General features: G+C 45.5%; 1 protein-coding gene across 1 annotated transcript in view; it reads right to left on the minus strand.

Annotated features, from left to right (window-relative positions):
• LOC125306963 (SH3 and multiple ankyrin repeat domains protein 3-like) overlaps positions 1-13,501 on the minus strand; it is an 83,755-nt gene that overhangs the window by 15,653 nt on the left and 54,601 nt on the right. Inside the window, exons 10-13 of the mRNA XM_048262617.1 lie at positions 11,011-11,077; positions 3,196-3,208; positions 2,910-3,115; positions 1,602-1,668 (exon numbers count right to left, since the gene is read on the minus strand). Coding sequence (XP_048118574.1) covers positions 1,602-1,668; positions 2,910-3,115; positions 3,196-3,208; positions 11,011-11,077 — 353 coding nt within the window. The remainder of the gene's footprint in view (positions 1-1,601; positions 1,669-2,909; positions 3,116-3,195; positions 3,209-11,010; positions 11,078-13,501) is intronic.

Here is a 13,501-nt window from a genome sequence, read left to right on the forward strand (position 1 = left end):
ACACACACACACACACACACACACACACACACACACACACACACACACACACACACACACACACACACACACACACACACACAGTACACACATTGCTAATGGGACGACACCATGAGAGGACTCAGCTCCAACCACATCTAACAACAAGTGACAAGTTCCACTGCGAGAGGCAAAGGCTGGCAGAAGACGGCACAGCCCACGCATCCTTTCTCAGCCCCTGGGATTCAAAATGGGAGACCTCTCACATGTGCTTGACTAAAATGAACCGGCGTATTGTAGCTTGGTTTATTTGTATTTGGACAGCTCTCTGAATGTGTGAATCATCTTTATCTCTCTGGCACAACTACCATACGTTGCCGGATGGACATACGCGATGGTCTGGTCAACGTAAATAATGTAACCATATGTGTTATTTGAATCTGTATAGAGGGTGAAAGAGCATGTGTCTTAATCACCTTAGAGTCTGCATTACATCACCAGTAAGTAAAGCCTCAGTATCGCTGGCTCAATCCACACACACACACACACACACACACACACACACACACACACACACACACACACACACACACACACTAATCCTTAAGAATGAGAAATACACAGGAACACCACAGCAAAAAAAAACTCAAACAGCTGTGTGGTCCTAGAGTACTGTGCACAGTGCCATAGCAGATGAGCCTTGGAGGGTAAGCACTGGATGAAAAAAGAAACAGTTGTCTCTGCCTGGACACAAAACATGCACACAAAACAGGACCTACAGTATGCAAGTAACGCATGGGATATTACATGTACAGTATAGCATTTATGATACATGCACTGACTGGTAAACAAAAGGCTACATGCACGAAAGGCTCTCTGTGCGCTCGTTTGTTTCCAGTGGAGCCAGGTGTGTCTGAACCTGCCGCTATTGTTAATGTAATTAATGTCTACACGAACCCAGTTAGGTGTACACTAGGGAATCAGCACTTTACGAAAAAGAAGGATTTATGTGTGTTAAAATTGTTATTACTGTATTGGGCAAACAAGATACTCAGTGTCGGAGTGAAGATGTAAGAAGTAGAATATAATGCACAGGAAGAGCTTTTTGTGTACGTAGTCTATTACAAATGGCAACGCTACATGGTAAATGGCTGTCTTTGTCGAGCAAGGAAGGATACAGTTAATTTAGAGTGAGCTGTAGGACGTGGATAAATTCAAATTGATAGATCTGTTCATGTGGGTTCCACTTTTTATGACAAGCGCACGCACGCATGCACGCACGCACACACACACACACACACACACACACACACACACACACACACACACACACAAACTCTCTCTAGTACTTTAGCCATAATACTGATATAACCAGTCAATCATTCAAATTGTCAGTGTACATGTATGCATACACAAATACAATAGCAACCATAGCAACTGTTCTGGTAACTAGGGCGATAATCCCATATTCGACCCTTGCTACCCATGGCAGAGACATTAATATATTCCAACTCCACACGGGGAGTGATGCTGGCTTGGTTCGGGGCAGCTGAGGCTCTCAGCTCTCTCAACGGTGTGTGTGTGTGTGTGTGTGTGTAGCTGGGGTGAAGCGAGAATCTGACAGGTTTTCTGGTGGTGAGGAGGGGAGTGAGGTGCGGTTTTCCTTGCTGGCGTGTGGCGTGTTGTTGGCTAGGGGGGTAAGGGCCAGAGGGTAGGGGGTGGGGGAGGGTCGGCTTGGCTTGTGGAGATCTGTGATGCAGCTCAAAACCGCTCGCTTGCTTCTCAATTCATTCATTTTTCCCTGTTCGTCATGGCCCAGTTACTGAATCTATTCTCCTTGCACCCCCCCAACACCCCAAGGGAGCTGACGAGATTCTCCAGTGCGCAAGCACAACACACATGCATACATAAACAACACACACACACACACACACACACACACACACACACACACACACACACACAGTATGAGTCACACACAGATGCGCTTCACAGTCACAGCCATAGCAATGTGTGGACGGTTAGCGACATCTTCATTTTTCTCTGATGAATGCCATCCGGATTACAGTCGCTATATTTCTGGGCCTGCACTTGTGTTCTGGTACACACACACACACACACACACACACACACAGCTTCAGGGCTTTGTTATAAAAACCTGTGTTTAGGTGGGAAGGCACATCCTTCTTTTTTGTTAACAATCTTTTTTTACACAATTTCTTCACAGTCCTAAAACAGCCTGCTCGTTACAGTAGAGGTTCCTAAACACAACTACAAGCAAAGCTCAAGATACCATCCTGCTTTCTAGGGAATGGGAGGCTGTCATTGGTCATCCCCAGGTGGAGAAGTGCATTGTGTGTGTGTGTGTGTGTGTGTGTGGGTGGGTGTGTGTGTCAGTGTATGTGAGTCTGTGAGAGACAATGTGATTCCCGCATTATGTAATGCATCTGCTAATCTCTGACTGAGGCTCAGAAAGTTTAAGTCTGCTAGTTGGTGAACTTGGTCTTAAGTGATCACTAGGCATGACAGAGACACTGTGACACTACCACATCCAGGTGTTGGTGTTGGTGCTTGTGTTTCGGTGTTGCTGGTGTTCTGTTTTGGTGCTGGTGTTCTGTTTTGGTGCTGGTGTTCTGTTTTGGGGCTGGTGTTCTGTTTTGGTGCGGGTGTTTTGTTTTGGTGCTGGTGTTCTGTTTTGGTGCTGGTGTTTTGTTTTGTTTTGGTGTTGGTGTTTGGTTTTGGTTTTGGTTTTGGTTTTGGTGTTGGTGTTTTGTTTTGGTGTTCTGTTTTGGTCTTGGTGTTTTGTGTTGGTGTTGGTGTTTTTGTTTTGAATGCGTGTGCGTTGGTTTTGGTTTTTGGTCTTGGTGTTTTGTTTTGGGTGGTGTTTGTTTTGTGCGTGCTGTGGTGCTGTGCTTGGCTGAGGCTCTCACGCTGCTGCTGCCGGCGCTGCTCCTCTCCCAGCCCGGCTGGCCCGAGGGATCTGGCTCTTGAGGGCCCAGCTAGCGGCTGCATGCCCATGGTCCTCACCGTGCCATTGGGGTTCCTCTGCATCTGCTGGAGCAGCTGTGGCGAGAGGCTGCGCTGCGGATGGGCATCCGGGCCCGCGGCCACGCCACTGCTGTTCAGGTTGTTGTCACTGTTGGGATGCAGCAGCACCAAGGGCGCCAACGAAAGCTCTCTGGGAGCCCGCCGCCCGCTTGAGTACGAGGCGCCCACCAGCGAAAAGGCACTGGGGAAACATGACAGAGAGGGAGAGAAGGACAGGGGGGGGGGTCAGAGAGATCAGAGAGGTCAGAGCAAAAAAGCGATAGAGATGAGTTTGACCATATCTCATTCTAATTAACACAACTCTTCAGCCAGGTAGATCAGCTAATTAGTGAAATCACCTATATTAAATGCTCTGGTAGGACCAATACATGGTAGGACTTTGACTTTCTGAAGCCAGAGTTTTTCCACCTCTGATGATTTGGCAGGCAGTGATGGAAAAGATATGACAATAATCACGAGGCTGCAAATGGCAGATCGGATGACCTTTGCCCTTACGCTTTCCACTGTGGCATTCACACACAATAACGGCGGCATAAGAGGAATTGATTCAGTCTGCGAATTCTCTCCGTCTCATCACCGGTGTCCTGCACAGCAGGTGGCTGCTATAAATAGCTCATGCCATTGTGCTTCTGTCTGTTCAGGAATGAGGCATTTTACTTCTTGGTAAGTCAAAGAAAGGACATGCTACTATGAGACATGGATGGAAGGCTGAGAGGAGCTGTCCTTGGCAGGACAGTTCTTCTGCAGTAGAATAGCTTCACATACAGTCGAATGCTCCACATAAAAGACGGCTGCCCGTCCGTCAGATGAGGTGAGCTTGACAGAGTGAATGAAAAGATTTGGTTCCAGTGAGGAAGTGCTACTGAATGGCAGGATAATGATGGAGCTCTGTGAATGGCTTTAACAATGCTTTTGTCAATGTATGAAAAAAGAGATAAGTGTTGGCCGTCAAGACAAAACAGTGGGTGAAGTACAACAAGTTGATAAGTTGAGAGTGACTCTCAGGCCAAAGAGTGCCCAACCTCATGTGAGACAAACTATGAATGAAAAGAGCCTGGATTCTCTGTTGTTTAGACATAACACAGGATGACTAATCAAGCTGACCAACTCCAACTGAGAGTTGCAATTTGGGCTCTGACACCAGTACACAGTCATTTAGAAAGACCAGTCATCAAAAAGAAAAAAAGTCAGTCTATCATTGTCCTTCTGACAAGCAAGAACACACACAGAGACAGACGCACATAAAAAACAAGATGTGTTTAACACCACGGGGAGTTCCTGTCTCATTATAAGTGATTGGACATTCCTGTAAGACCCTCTAAGGCTCAAGACATTACCGTTATTATCACTATTATGATTGCAATCATTATTACACCCAGGCCTGTGGAGTTCGCAGCCTCAGTGTGATTGAGCCTTATTGGACACCACTGGAGCTCGCCAAACCCCCGGGTTCATTATGCACTGGAGCAGGAAATCATGCCCTCCACACTTATTTCCCTGCGGAGCGCCTGTGAATGAAGTTTGGATATGAGAGCATTTTGTCTGAGTTGCTTGGGCAGCATGGGACTGTGACACAGCACTTTAGGAAACATGTTAGAGGCGATCGCACAGAGGGCAGGGCTGATACAGGGACTTGCTGTGAAGGAATAACCTTTACCACCAAACACTGAGTCCAAACTCCAAGAGCCTGTTACAAATGTCTTGATATTGGGTAAAGATGGGCAAAGATGCGCAAAGATTATGTGATGAGTCAGGATCCCAGCTGGCTGCATCATTCCCTGCATCATTACTCTGAAACAATGGGTAGGCTATTAGGTGCTTAATGTAGGCTGGAGCAGGGTACAGCTGACTGTGTCAGCAGAGTCATGTCATTCTCACCCCTCCCGTCATATCAGAGTAAATCCTCACCTCTTCTTTAATCTCTCAACTCTTACAAGGACAGATATGAGAAGAGGCGCTAATAGCTAATGAGGAGACAGGGAAAGGCGCTGCCAGCAGTCTTGGCCAGGCTGCTGTGTGTGTGTGTGTGTGTGTGTGTGTGTGTGTGCGTGCATGGAGAGAGAGAGAGAGAGAGATGATACTGTTGTTGCTGCTTGACTCCATCCCTAGAGGAGACGCTTGTCCTACAGGTATTTCTGCCAACCATAAAGGACACCTGATTTCATTCACATACTGGGCTGAGAGGGAAGACTATATATGAAGCCACACCATGTGGTGGTCTGCTTGGTTTGAACAATGCACAAAAGGACTGTGGCCTTCAGGGATCAACCTCCTTCCTCCTGCTCTCTACACAACACTGGTAATGGGAAATTATTAAGGTGTCAACATCAAAGAATAACTAATAGAATATCAAAGACATCCATTGTTGGTGGTGATCCTCTTATCATTAGACACGGTGAAATTGGTAAAATCTCTCTGTTGTTCGGGAAAACAGACAGACTTATTGTCTTCAATACAACATGCATTTTAAATGAACCCACATTGCCCCCTGATAAGAACAAAGTGATGGCAATATCTATGTAACTATCATAATGAGGATTGGAATGAAGAATGAATGAATAAAGAAAGAAGAATGAACCCATTGTGTGTGCTGCAAGACTGATGCACTGACTTGGCACACAAAAAAGTCGTATTTTTTTCTTTCTGATGGGCTATGATCCTTAATGCAGATGTATTCTTAACATAAATTCTCAGAGCTTAGAAGAGATTATTACTCAACTGCTAACTAAATACCACTGCAGAAGGCATCTTAGCTCAACAAATCTCCCCTTGAGACAGTAGTTAGAATATCGCCTTCTCCTGTTTATACGTTTTTTATCTTACTTTTATTTCGTATTCATGACGTCTCCATCACCTCTTCACAATCAGTGGGGATGTGGACATGGGTGAAAGTGCAGCACTTATAACTGCAAATAACTTTAAGAAAAAATAAGAGAGTAAATTTAACCAAACTGTTCAGAAATTATAACACAATTGACGGAGTTCGTCTTGTCTTACCTTCCTTTTTTAAGGCGTTAAGAAACGACTTCATTGTTATCAAATTCCTTTTTACCGAATCTTAAGAAATTCCATGATTCCTGGGTCGTTTCGGAAAAAATACACAAACGGTGCATAAAAGACTAGTGTGCAGTGCTACCAAAGTTTCAGTTCCATGCATCGGGTAACGAAAGAGATGCCCAGTCCAGGACGGCGAAGTGGAGCGAACGCTTGACAGGCTGTATGAAAGAGCGGTGACCGACGCCGTGGGGACAGATAGCGCAAGCATGATTCCGTCTTCAGCACTGAAGTCATGCACGGGATTTTCGCCTCCTCTCTCTCTTTCGCCCTCCCTCCCTTTCTCACTCTATCTCTCTCACACACACTGTATACATGAACACACTCAGAAGCCTATGGAAGGTCTTTCTGAGCACATTTTTCAACTCATTATTTCCTTCACGCCTGTAACACGCATATCCTCATCATCTTCATTCGTAGATGAAATGCATATTCAATTAAACTATATGTAAAAAACACGTGACAATCTCCCATTTTGATCAATACAAAAAGGTAAACAGCTGTATGGAAACAAATCCTTAGTGTTGCTAAGCAACTCTGGAGAGACTGTATTTCCCAGCAGGACAATCTCCTGTGTGACATTAATGAAATTCCTAATTGGGTAGCCTATTGCAATTGTATTAAAGCAAAAGGAGACCTTCACAAAACCTATAAGCAATTGGGCCGCTCAATGATTTCTCTAAGACATTCCAGGACTCAAACAATAGTTTTAAACTTTCACAACTGATTAAATATTTTTAAGTAGTGTGGTACGCACTGTCTTAATCTCAGGCACTTTATGACCATACAGCACACATAAAATATGCAAATTGTCAGTATACCTAAAGTACTGCATGTTTTCATAAACTGTGCCAATGTGTGTATTGTTCATGCATTCATTCACACGGTGACCATAAAGGTTACATAGATAGATAGATCCTTTATTGATCCCCAGGGGAAATTCAAGAACATGACACATGTTCCTAAAAAAAAAAAAAAAAAAACATGGCATATGGTAGGCCTATAGTTACAAACACCAAACATGAACAGACACTCTGTATGGTAATGGTCATTGGTAGCATGACAGCTGTGCATCAGCACACAGTCTAGTGCAAGCCCAGCTGATCCTGCCCTAACTCACTGCACTGTGCTGGCTGTGAATGAATCTGCATCTCTGCCTCATTCAGGACCTGCCTCTGTTGATCCTCCCCACAGGCTCCACAATCAGCCGCACTCAGAGGACACTGACATGTGGATGCCGTCTGTCTGATACGTGGACACATTTCTCTGCTGGATACTTTGGAGGTAAATCTATTGACTTTTTTGTGGCTTTGTATATGTACTGTATAGCAGATATAGGTTACTACAAGCAGGACGTAGTTTACATGTGAGTTGTCAGCTATGGTAATGTCACTAAATGGAAGCAGACAATCACCCAGGTGAATACACACACAACATGAAAGTGTCATATCAAGTATATTTAATCTACTGGATTGAAGCCAGGGGTAGGATCTTTCTCACACATTTAAGTATTAGAGGATGACACTGTGTTCATCCTCAAAAACCTAGTCCAGTCACAGAAATATCAGAAAACAATGCAGAGATAAGGAATAAAACAAGCAATATGACAAGCTAACCCTTGACTGCATTTAGTAAATTGCAGAAAGGAGCCTCAGTGATTTTTTTCAATGACAGTGCATATTCACTTACTGCAGCAAATGTTCTTTGAAAAGAGAAAAAAGCTGAATGGGTAGAGAGAGAGAGAGGGGAGAGCCAGAGGAACTCTGGGGGGTTTGTGTACTGCACCTCTCATTAACCAGCCTTTTGTTCCCTCTGTTGCGACTCACAGAATGGGAATATAGACCAAGAGATTGTGTACAGGAAACAATATCATTAATCAGATGACAAACAAATAATGACAATGAGAACCCATGATGACAAACAATGCCACATTATGCATGCGTTGTGGTAAAATATATACACATGGCTACATATTTCTTAGTATAGTCACAAAACCATGACTGTGGTTAGAGACACATTAAGCACATGGTTTATACTGTGCTTAGGGTTCAGGGTCTTTGCTGTGTTTGGGGTTTGGGGGAGTGTGGTGTGGATTAACACTTGAGGCAAATGCAGGCCAAAATGCACAAAGCTGCCAATCATTTTTAAAGAGGCTTAAAGAGCCAGGGAGAGGAGTGTGTGTGTGTGTGTGTGTGTGTGTTTGTGTGTGTGTGTGTGTGTGTGTGTGTGTGTGTGTGTGTGTGTGTGTGTGTGTGTGTGTGTGTTTGTGTGCATGTGTGTAGAGACGTTACACTTTCCCACTTCTACTGTGAAAGCTCTTGCTATGCTCCACACGAAGGATGAATGAATTCCATGCCAACCATGTGTGAAGACACACAGCATCCTCTTGTGTCTCTTTATTATACTGTATCCTCTTGTTCAGTGTGCCTATTTATACACACACAATTCTACAGGGCACGCCACAGTTACAGTACACACAACCTCCTATATACCCACACACAAGGAGCCAATCAGATTAAGAGTGAAATTCTCTGCCCCCAAAGGTCAAAGACTTTAATTCCTGTGTGTGCATAATGAGATGGAGTGTGTGTCTGTGTGTGTGAATGTGTGTAATGGCAAATGCCACTGCTACTCCCAGGATGTATTTGACACCGCCCCCCATCCCTCCCCGCCCAAACCACCATCACAGATCCCTCTATCAGTGTAACACGCCGATGCCATGGCAACCCCCGTGCACCAAGAGAGATCGTGGCACAGTTCCTGGTTGGCTGATTGGTGTAGGAGTGACTCACAGTGACCAAAGTGGCCACTGTGTACGCACCAGGCATTGATCACACTCACTGTACTGTCCGGCCCTCAGACTGCCTAATTCAGACATCCACTGACCATGCTTCACAAATGGTGGGCAAAGGAAGTCACAGAGTGACACAATGCAAGGGATAGGGTTGAGATGGGCTACGGCATCTGTGCAGCACAGGATTCACATTATACTTTACATTCCTCAATGTACTTCTTATCTATATAGGTCACCCCCTGCCTTTGAGTGTGATGCTGCTTTAGAGCGTATGTGGGGAGAGTGGCTCTATAGGCTGAGTGTGAGTTGGTTCCCCTCCAGATCAAACCCAAACGCTTCCCATTCAGATGAATAATGCATGTCCTTTATAATTCATATTGTACTATAATTCATGTGGAACAGCTTATACGCCGTGTGCTCTCTTTCTCCATCCAAGAGTGGCACAGAAGGACGAGGGAATACTGGGACCCTGATTAGAACACCACCACTCCTCAGCTGGGGCTGAACCCCAGTACTGCAGCAGTGGGGCCGTAGGAGCTGCACTGCACATCAGATTAAACTAACTCACACGTCTTTTCAACATTTGGATTAATCACACACGGCTTTGAAGACTTCTGCTATGACAGCATGCCACACTAGGAATGATGATACTGGAATTTTCCAAGAAGGATCAACTGGCGATACTGTACATGACCAAGTGTAAATCCTTCCAATCCTGCTATCCATTGTGCAGTTGTAGTTGTTGTAGTTGTCACGGGCAGTTTGTCTGCAGTTGTATTAAAATCTCTAAAATCAATCTTGGCAGTACAGCTCTTTCATTCATATCTGAAATCCTAAATTCCCGAGAATGGGATGATGGGAAATGGAGTAAAGAGGAGCGTGTGTGTGAATGCATATGGCATTCTGACAAAAAGAAAAGGATTCTCAAAGATTCTCAATCAAAACCTCACACTCCACACTAATACTCTTAAAACTCATTTTAATTAAGCCCAGACAGAGCAAGCTCTGGCCAGAGACTTAACCCTTACCACATGGACGCACGCACACACGCACGCACGCCGCACGCCGCATGCACACACGCACACACACACAAACACACACACACACACACACAAACACAAACACACACACACACACACACACAAACACAAACACAAACAGAACTGCACACAAACGCGCACAGCCCAAAGACCCTCGCAGCCGACAGCACGGTAGGCTGTGCATGAGGTGGTGGGCTCCAAGAGAAAAGGAGAGTGGGAAGGACCCACCTTTTTCTGCGCAGCAGGCGGAACCCATGGCTGATATTCCTGTGGGGCAGAAGTCCCATCCCAGACCGGTTGGGCGCAGGTCAGGGGTTTGGCGGAGAGAGAAACGGGCACAGCGGGCACGGCGAGTGAGTGCGGCGAGTGAGCGCGAACGCAGGGTAATCCCCGAGCAGGCATGCGGGGCAGCAGGCTCTCACGGCCCGGCCGGTGGGCAAGGCTGTGGCGCCGGTCCGGCCATGCTGGGCTCCATGGCGGGGGCTGTCAGGAGGCAGATGACGGCTAATCCGCCCGCGCGGTTTTCATTTAGCCACAGGACAGCTGTGGAGCGAGGGCGCTCTGGGAAACAATCACGGATTACTAGCCCCTCGCTGTTTGTTTATTTATTTATTTATTTATTTCATTTGTCTGTAGGCCACTAATCCAGGCCGCTGAACCTTTCCCTCCATCGCAAAATAGTTTAATTAAAAAAGAAAAGAAAGTGTCTGCTTGGGGACATCATAAATTAAAATGCGGTGCCTAAAGTGGCAACATCTTTCTTTCCCTCGGTTGGGAGAGCACGTGGTTTTAGGGCGGAGATGAGGGCACATCATCTCCATTGTGCTTGTCCCTCCCTTCCTCCCTTTATCTGCTATAGGCTGCCCCCATAATTGCTGTCAAATGTAAAATCCAATCATATCTCATAACATGAGATGGCTGCCAGGGGCTGCCCAGGCTGCCCATCTAATCTTGCAGGAAAGGGGCAGGACAGAGGGAGGGATAAAGGTCAAATGTAAATCCAATCATATCTCATATTTTGTCTGTGTATAGATGGACACGGACACACACACACACACACAGCCTGTGATAAGGAAGTGTAATTCTGCCACTCACCAATATCTGTCTCTTTGTGGTTCTTAATGAGTTCAGCCAACTCAAAGTTCCCTGCAATTATGGCCACCTGTACAGACAAAAAGAAAAGGAAAAAGGGAAAGATCTGTGAGTGTGCTTGGAGGTAATACAGAGAGAGCTTCAACAACACAGATTTCTGCTGCAGTTTGCAGGGCAGGGTGTGTGCCGCTGTGGACTACGTGAGTGTATGTGAGTGTCTTTCATAATCAGTCTATGACTGTGTACATGGATTTGGATTCAACCATCTGCAGCCTACTGTATAATCACAACTCATCTGGGACCTACTGAACTATGCAGCTGATCCTTGACCCCCCACACACACACACACACACACACCCTACTGCCTCTTGCTGTCTCTGTTATACTCTCTTTTGGTCTTTCCCTCTTTCACTGTTTTCTGTCCTCTCTCTCTTTCCCTCTCCCTACTATCCTTCTCTTTCTCACCCTCTATCCCTCTCCCTACTCCTTACTATCTTCTCTTTCCCTCTCCCTACTATCCTTCTCTTTCTCTCTCTCTCTCAACTGTTTGTTGATCCTGTTTCAGGACCCCAGCCATGATGCTTGTACCCAGTTTTCCCACAGGGAGGAGACAGAGTCATACTGGCACACACGGTCAGTTTGGAGAGGTAAAAAGAGCCGTAGCATTGCAAGAGCACAAATGGGCAGTACTTCTGAACACAACTTTTTAGAGACAGAGAGAGAGAGAGAGAGAGAGAGAAAGAGAGAGAGAGATGTGGATTCTGGGTCTGAAAGAGGCCATATCTCCTGTGCACATACTGTAAAATTGGAAGCATGATGGCAGTCATGAGTGCATTAGGCTCAGCACACTTCTGAAGATATAGGTCATGTGCAGGTATTGCGTATTGAACTTTGAACTTGCATTAGCAGGAGGTAGCTTTCCCTACCTCTCTCTTTCTAACAACTTCTACATTCTCAAGTATAACCCCTTTTATTCTCCTGGAAAATAAACTGTACTGAAATACTGTGCAGAGCACCCATGAACTCACATGCACACACACATAAACACACATAAACACACACACACACACACACACACACACACACACACACACACACACACACACACACATGCATGCACGCACGAACGCACACACTTACACCAACCTACACATACCCACCCAGCCACCTACACACACACACGGACAAAACACACACACACACACACACACACACACACACACACACACACACAGACAAACACACACACAGCCCAAAAGTAATATAAGCCTTAAGCCTTTATAAATAACATATGGTGGTGGCCTAGTCACAGACAGTTGTGCATGAGTATCAAGTGAACAAACAAAACCAACCAACACCACACAGAGAGAGAGCAGGTAATATCTTTGGAATATACATGCATATATTACTATCTACAAAATAAAAAGGTAACATTAGGCCCTCTCCTGCTGTCAATATTGAAGTCAATTGAGACATTAGCAATGTTTCATCAGCACTTTGCCCTCACAACAGCTATTTGTCTACCAAAATCAAAATGCTACTTTTCCCCTCATACAGAAGTATTCTGCAGCAGCACACTGAGCGCAAGGCACTGCATTTGTGTGTGTGTGTGTGTGTGTGTGTGGGTGGGTGTGTGTGTGTGTGTGTGTGTGTGTGTATGTTGGCTACACTATAGGAGAGGCATACCAAATAAAGGAGAATGAAGTTTAAACTGCCTATCTCTGAAGTGCAGAGCTGAGAGATGACAACTTAACCCTTCGCTGCCTGGCTGTCTGTACTACTGCAGCCAGCACAGCTGCTGGGCTGAGCTGGGGTTGTCATGGAGATCCAGTTGGGATAATGGTGGGGGGAAGGGTGGGCTTAGCCTGCAGCTACACTCATCTTGGAGAAGATATAGATTCTTAATTAAGACTGCAAGGAGAAATCTTCAAGGGACAGTAAAGATTTGTGATGAGGACTATGGCGAGGGGATTCCTTCAAAGTCACTTGCCGCTCACAAAATGTTCTCAAAGGCAAATGGGGATTCCTGTGCACTGATGGCAAATCAGAGTTATTTTGGCATCTTTATGGTAGTGAACTGAAGGGTTAAGTTGAACAAACAGACGTGGCTATTTAGGGAGCTTGAGCGCATGTTTCTCACTCCACACTCGCTCCAAATGACTCTTTTAAGCAGCAAGAAGTGAGAGAATGAGTCATTTCTGGGGTGTGAATAAAACAGAAGAGAGCAGTGGTGAGAGAAACCAGTAAAGGAGTGTGGAAAAGAACAAATATGAACTGTGAGGGCAGAGAGAGAGAAAACATATGTTGACTAAGATAGAGGTTTGGGCTCTGAATTATGACCAATGGCAATATCTACAGATCATCTTCGGCCTCCCAGCACGTGCCACGTGCTCTATAGGCATAAAGTAGATTATGGATGGGACCACTGGGGTTACTCAGCTCTAACTGATGAGTGGGTCGGGGCGGGCGGGGAGCCTATATTTAGCCTCCGGGG

This window comes from Alosa alosa, chromosome 14 (genome assembly GCF_017589495.1).
Source record: "Alosa alosa isolate M-15738 ecotype Scorff River chromosome 14, AALO_Geno_1.1, whole genome shotgun sequence".
NCBI classification, from domain to species: domain Eukaryota; kingdom Metazoa; phylum Chordata; class Actinopteri; order Clupeiformes; family Clupeidae; genus Alosa; species Alosa alosa.